The sequence below is a fragment of the Triticum aestivum genome, chromosome 7A (genome assembly GCF_018294505.1).
Source record: "Triticum aestivum cultivar Chinese Spring chromosome 7A, IWGSC CS RefSeq v2.1, whole genome shotgun sequence".
Lineage (NCBI taxonomy): Eukaryota > Viridiplantae > Streptophyta > Magnoliopsida > Poales > Poaceae > Triticum > Triticum aestivum.
Window position 1 is genome coordinate 631,981,875 of NC_057812.1, and position 7,221 is coordinate 631,989,095.

At 44.2% G+C, this 7,221-nt stretch overlaps 1 protein-coding gene across 1 annotated transcript; it reads left to right on the forward strand.

The window, feature by feature from the left end:
* Positions 1–1,524: 1,524 nt before the first annotated feature.
* LOC123148802 (uncharacterized) lies at positions 1,525–6,855 on the forward strand. Its single transcript, XM_044568290.1, has 10 exons — positions 1,525–1,807; positions 1,910–2,230; positions 2,313–2,456; positions 2,593–2,676; positions 2,774–2,799; positions 2,896–2,934; positions 3,436–3,495; positions 3,757–3,822; positions 3,927–4,009; positions 6,471–6,855. The coding sequence occupies exons 1-10, from the start codon at positions 1,692–1,694 to the stop codon at positions 6,729–6,731; spliced, it is 1,200 nt and encodes a 399-aa protein (XP_044424225.1). The 5' UTR covers positions 1,525–1,691; the 3' UTR covers positions 6,732–6,855.
* The last annotated feature ends 366 nt before the right edge of the window (positions 6,856–7,221 follow it).

The following is a 7,221-nucleotide window of genomic DNA, read 5'->3' on the forward strand; positions in this document are numbered from 1 at the left end:
CTTACACGTGCCAAGCGGGCTGTGCCGTGTGCCGTGCCGTGCATGCCAAGCGGGCTTGGCCTAGACGGACAAGGGGAGCGCCTGTATGGCGACCTACGCGCTGCGGAAGAAGCGAGCGCGCACCCCCTCGCTCCCCCTTCGCGCACTGCTAGGCCGGCCCATGTGCGGGCCGGGACACCGCCTTGTTTTTTTATTTCTCCTTTATTTTCAGTAATTCGGGATATAAAAAAGTTCTAAAATCTCAGAAAAAGTTGCTAATTTTAATAAAACAATCACGATTTTGAAACGTATTCATGATTAGAGAAAAATGCTCAGTAATTCCAAAACTGTTCACGAATTTGTAAAAAGATGTCCACAAACTCAAAAAATGTTCATGATTTTGAAAAAAATCATGATTCAAAAAAATGTTCATTAATGCAAAAAAGGTTTGTGGATTTGAAAAAATGTTCATGATTCAAAAATATGCTCGCTAATTTGAAAAATGGTCATGAATTTGAAAAAAATGTTCACTAATTCAAAAATGTTCGTGAATTTGAAAAAAAATATTCATGATTCAAAAAAAGTTTGCTAATTCTAAAACTATTCACAAATTTGAGAAAAATGTTCATGATTCAAAAAAAATGTTCGCTAATTCGAAAAATGTTCATAAATTTGAAAAAAAATCTGTGATTCAAAAAAATATTCGCTAGTTCAAAAAACATTCACAAATTTGAAAAGAAATGTTCACGATTCAATTTTTTTTCGCTAAATCGAAAAATGTTCACGAATTTGAAAAAAAAATATTCATGATTCAAAAAAAAAATTCACTAATTAAAAAAATGTTCACAAATTTGGGAAAAAATGTATAAGATTTTGAAAATTTAGTCTATAATTTTATAATGTTCATTATTTAGAAAAACTGTTCATGAATTCAAAAACATGTTCATGACTTAAGAGAATGTTCACAAATTTCTTAAAAATGTTCAAAACTTTAAGAAAATGTTCATAATTTCGAAAATGTTCGTGGGTTATCAAAAGTGCTCATGGTTACAAAAAATGTTCATTATTTTGGAGAATGTACACGAATTAGTAAAAATAAAACCACGGTTTTGAAAAATTGTTCATCATTCCAAAAAAATATTAACGACTTAAAAATAAATCACAAATTAATATATTTTCGGAAATTGGAAAAAAAGAATAAAAATGAAAACATATAAGTAAAGAAAAATCGAAAATAAAATAGAAAAACAAAAATAAAACGAAAAAAATGAAAAACCCGGTTCAGGGAAGGTTCTAGAACCTTCCCAAACCGGTTGGGGTTAAACCCCGAAATGGGCCGGCCCATATTAACAGCACGGAGCGAGCACGCGCTAGTTCGCTCCCGACGGACAAGCACGGCACAGGGCGGGCCACAAGCCAGGCACACGACGTGCCACGGCCCACGGGCCAGCCACGCGAAAATCAACCCGTTTGGCCAGGTTGCCCCCGACCCGCCCTCTCCCCACCCCACCCCACCCACCTCCATTCCCGACCCTCCTCCCACCCCCATCCCCAACCCCTCCCGTCTCCCCCCTCCTCCTTCCTCCCGCCCGCACCCCCCACCATCGCCGCACCCCGGCGGGCACTGCCCTAATCGGATCCAACCATGATATCCGAGACGCAGTGCGCCCCGCTCCGGCGATATTCCCCAAATACTCTCATTGCAGAGCGCGATGGCGAGATCTGGCGGCAAGCGAGGCGTGATGGAGCACCACTGCCTGAACCGATTCCGCCGCCGGCGACTCCTCGCCTTCCTCCGCCGCAACAGCCTCCCCGCCACCTTCGACGCGTACGTATTCCACGGCTTAATCTCTCGCTCTGTCTCGATCTGCTCCCCTTTTCCTCCCCTAGCCTAGCTGGTACTGATCGATAGATCTTAATTTCGGTCCAGGCTGAAGCACGAGACGAGCGTCTTCTTGGACGTGCGATTCCTGCGGCGCCTGGTGGCGGACGGCCGGTGGAAGGAGGCGCGAAAGTACTTGAGCCACTTCCTGCCGTGCCAGGACGAGATCGAGGTGCCCACCGCGCTCAGTTTTCTCACTCGCCTCAACGTTCTCGACGACCTCGCCCAGGGCAAGCTGGAGGGCATCGATTTGGCCCAAGATCTCCGGAACCAAATCGACGCTATCCCTTCCACCATGTTTCGCGAGGACCCGCACTACGCCTCGGCTGCCCGCACAGTCTTGTTCTGGCGCTCTCACCCGGCAAACTGGTCTCCTTCATCTATCATCTATCTAATTATCCGTTAGTTTCATTCATTGTTGTTTGAGCCTCTCGATGTTTCTTCCACACAGGGGTCCCGTGGACTGGCAGCTCATTAGGCGCAAAGCCGCGCAGGTTGTCAAGGACTTGGTCACGCGAACCCCCGAGTTCAGGCATCTGCTGCGGTTGCCGCCGTGTCCAAGCCACCCATGTTACACCATCCCCTTCGGGTTTGGGTAAGTGCAACATTCCCATCCTCAGTTATGACTTTATTATGTGGAAGATCCATTTTACTCCATCTGCATGAGAAGCCGCAGTTACAGTTAAACTTTTAACGGGCCTTTGTCGCGTTATCTTGTTAATTAATTTCAGGGGTTGCCGGAGGCATAAGAGGAAGAAGAACATAGGCCGGATGTCGGCATCTCTTCTTGCCCGTCGTTTTCTTCACAAAGAGAGGTATGTATATCGTGTGCACATAATTGATGCTCTCGTTGTTCCACTGTTTCCTAGTTTGTTGTAAAGTTTAGAGCTTTTAACCTCTTGCTTCATGCAGGCGTCATTCCTCACCATGGACTCAAGGTTTCTCCCATAGACCATCGTATAATAATCAATAAGGATACCTGACTATTTGTGTTTATAACCATGCTAATTGATGATCGTATGTTTCAATTGCAGGTTCATCGTGTGAACCTATGGGTTTCGAGGAAATTATTGGTAAAACATCTGCCTTGGCTCTGTCCTTTCAGCATTTTTTGTGTAAATGCACAAGCTGTTTTTCTGAATGAATCACTTGAATTTCGTTATGGCCTTCGTTTGTTATAAGTACTCGCTCCGTCCCAAAATAAGTGTCTCAAGCTTAGTACAACTTTGTACTAGAGTTAGTACAAAGTTGAGACACTTATTTTGGGACGGAGGGAGTATGACATATTGCTTTGTTGCGCTCTTCTATGAGAAGAACTGCTTTAGTGTATTTGGTTCGTTTGCTATAATAGCTTAAAGGACAGCATTTGTAACAGGCTTATAACATGCTGTGGGAAGAATTAGTCATGTCCGTTTGTTTTAAGTCGATTTATCCTGTGCAATCAGTGTTTTCAAAACTAGAAGTATGATACCTTTTTCAGTAGTCTACTTCCCAATACACCTAGATACTTTGCAAAAGTTCTCCTTTCTAGCAAAATCTTACAAGCCATGGCGCACAAACTTGTGTGTTTTCAGATGAAACTATGTTAGCTGGGAAGCTGGAGGTCATAGAACATTCAGATTCTTGTAGTGAAGGTAACATACCATCGTTTTCTCCATATAGAAGTTTATTTCAGCTACTTTCATTGTTGATGTTCCCCACTTACCTCTGTCTTTGTTTATTAGTTATATGTAGTCTATTCAGTAGTCACATTATTTGTTCCCACTTACAATCTGGACCTTTTATATCTTCTTGCTGTGCCCTGCAGTTTCCTAGACATCTGCAGGGTACTCTTTGCTAATGAACGAATGATGCTTGCCCTTTCCTTTCTAATATCAATAGCTAAACTCTTGCAGGCGATCCTGGTTCTCCTGTTGGGTTATCTATTGGTAAAAGTTTTGGAACTGCACCTGCTAATGCAGGTATACTCAACAGTATTTTTTCCAGTTGGTTGATCCTCGAACTTTTTCATTGCCTGTTACTTAATTGAATCTACTTAGTGATACTTCATCTTTTTCTTGTGCAGTCACAAAGCGTTTGAGTCAAGAATGTTCCGCTGAAAGTTCCAATGGTGCAAAACTAAAACCTACAACTGGGCAGTTTTGTCCGGTAAGTCACTCCTACACCTGGCAGTGTTCTTTTACTTATGAATTACGTTTCACATTCCAGTAAAAACAATAATGATATGTTTCACATTCCAAATCAATAACAATACAATGTGTCATTTAACCATTCGTGTCATTTAATACTGCACAATATACAAGGCGACCTAAAAATCGTGGTTTGCCATCAAGCTTGTTTAGTCATTGTGTATCATTTCTCATCTGTATCAATACACCAGGTTTATTGATAAGTTAGTACAATGTATGATTTCATATATCCTTTCTTGAGAAACAACAACAACAGCAAAGTATTTCAGTCTCAAGCAAGTTGGGGTAGGCTAGAGTTAAAACCCAACAGGAGCTACTAATCAAGGTTCAGACACATGAATAGGCTTTCCACACTCCTGTTCAAGCAGAAAACTTTGGGTATATCCCATTTTTTCAAGTCTCTTTTTATTTCCTCCTCCCATGATTTCAGCTTTCCCCTTCCTCTCCTCACATTATTATCGTGGCTTAGGATTCCACTATGTGCTGGTGCCTCCAGGGGTCTCCTTTGGATATGGCCAAACCACCTCAACCGGTGTTGGACAAGCATTTCTTCGATTGGTGCTACCCCTAGCCGATCACGTATATCATTGTTCTGAACTCGACCCATTCTTTGTATGACCACAAATCCAAACGCAACATAGGCATTTCCGCAACACACAATTGGTGAACATGTCGTCTTTTTGTAGGCCAACATTCTGCCCCATACAACATTGCAAGTCTAATCACCGTTCAGTAAGGGTGTGTTTGGTTCGCGTCAGCAGGTGGAACGTAATGGGTCCGTTCCGCACCAAGGGGCCATTCTTGTGTTTGGTTGGGTTGAGGAGTCGGAGTCCACTCGTTCCCTAGAACGGCATATTCCCCTTAGATCCGGAATGTGCTCATACCTCCAAATTGGTGGAACGACGTGGAATGCCTCACGTGTCTCACCTTCTCCCCGACTCTGCCCCTCTCCCTTGACCAAGCTGAGCTCCAGCCGCCACCCTCCCATCGTCTCCCGTCTCTCCCTCCAGCCACCGGCTCGTGCTGTCACTGCTCTCATTCCTGATGCCGCCCTCTCCCTATTGATGTTGTGGCGGCGGTGCACCGCAGATCTGGTGGAAGTAGACGAGCCGCAACAGCAACGGCCCGCTGGGCCCTGGTCTGCAACAAGGAACAGCCACAACAACGACGGCGCATGGGCTCGGCATGCCTCGTTGCCGTTCCCTACAACGGGCGTGTCGGGCCCTGGTCTGCAACAAGGAAGAACGGTAACAACGATTGTGTGTTACCGTTGCCTAGGCGAGCGCGTCTGGCCCTGCCCCAGACAGGGAGCAGCAGTTGCTTGCTGCCGTATGCAATCATGGAGATTGGGCACCAATTTGCATCGATTTGGTGACTGTTTCTGTATGAGAGATTAGTGAAATTTGGTGCGTACCTGTGGACATTGGGTACCGATTTGCTGGCTGCTGTTGTATTCACCAATAATTTGCTTGGTGCTACTAAATTTTGAATTTTGATTCATCTGTTCGGTATCCGACATTGGAATTATACATCGTATTCACGTATGAGTGGTGATCTCACCATTCCTACCTAAAAGAGGTGAGGTGAATAATTTCATTCCATTCTATCTCTAAAACCAAACATCAAAATGTAAGCATTCCATTCCTCCGAAATATTCCCTACCAAATAGAAAAACAGAACCGACCCATTCTAGTGGAATGGAACCATGGCATTCCATTCCACTTTGTTCCCGAACCAAACACACACTAAAACTTGCCTTTTAGCTTTTTTCAGAGAATGCCAGATGCTTGGCGCCACTTCATCCACCCTGTTTTGATTATATGGCTAACATCTTCATCAGTATCCCCATCTCTTTGTAGCATTGATATCATTCTTAGGCACCACTTGACCTCCCAAAGTCACTCCCTCCTCATGTGTAGTAGTGCCAAAGTCACATCTTATGTGTTCAGTTTTAGTTCTGCTGAGTCTAAAACCTTTGGACTGTCCGCCGCCACAACTTCAGTTTCCTATTTCCAGGTAACAACTGTTGTCAATAGATTTAGTATCCAATATCTTGGATCAGTAAACTCATGTCAGTAGATGTAGTACCAGGTGGGGAATTGCGTTTATTCAGTCTTTAGTTATGGTGAGCAGAGCAGGGCCACCTCAAGTTTAGATGACATAAACATTACACGTTATCAAAGGATTGTATCCAATATCATTATTGGCATGCGTACTTCTTGACAGTGGGGTGGTGGCTCTTTTTTTCTTTGTACAAGTCTGGCGCTCCATGATTTTGTGTGTAGCGTAGCCTTAGCTCACTAGTCTCCCCCTCTCTCCGTTTCACCCATAAGCACTCAACCACCTCTGTTTACAAACCATCATACATACAATGCAACATCTTTTTTTTTCTTCTAATTTTATTTATTTATTTTTATCAGGATGTCGTCGATGCACGTTCTGGTTGGACGGTGGACGCCAATCATGTTTTAAATAAAATAGAAGCCCTCGGAGACATTTCAACTGCCATGGCCATGCTAGTGAATAAGACATGCACATATGGTGGTCCAGATCACACGATGTTCATGGAGAAAATATTTGAGCACGAGAAGATGATATTCGAACTGCGATTAGATTGCCAAAAAGCAAAAACTAAGAGGTTGAACTTCTCCATTGGCAACTTGAGCACCCGACAGAACTAGAAACTCTTAGCCGCTGCATCTATTGATCCACCTTGGTTTTGTTCTTTTGTACTTGCTACAAGTTATGGTGTATTGTTTTCTTATACGCTTTACCAGAAGAGCAATGGTGTCTTATCTTTGTTTTTGTAAGAGCAATGGTAGGACTGTAGAAAGCACGCAGAGTTTCTGCTCCGGGTGAGGCATTTCCACGAGCACCACTGCTGTGTTGTAAGGAAGCCGAGTTGGTTCGAGCAACACAGCCTTCCGAGATGCATGTCGATGTCAATGGATGGCCCTGGCCTGAGTTACGAACGACCCATCACCTTTCTCTTTACCTACTGTAAGAGCATCTTCAACAGGCGCGCTAAACAAGCGTCGCGCTGCAAATTTAGCCAGTTTAGCGCGCGCGCAACCCGGCGGGTGGCTCCAGCGGGCGTGCAATAACTGCGCGTGCGGTATAAGGAGTTGGGCGCGCGGTTGGAATCGCTATCTCGCGTGGTGTATTTGGAGC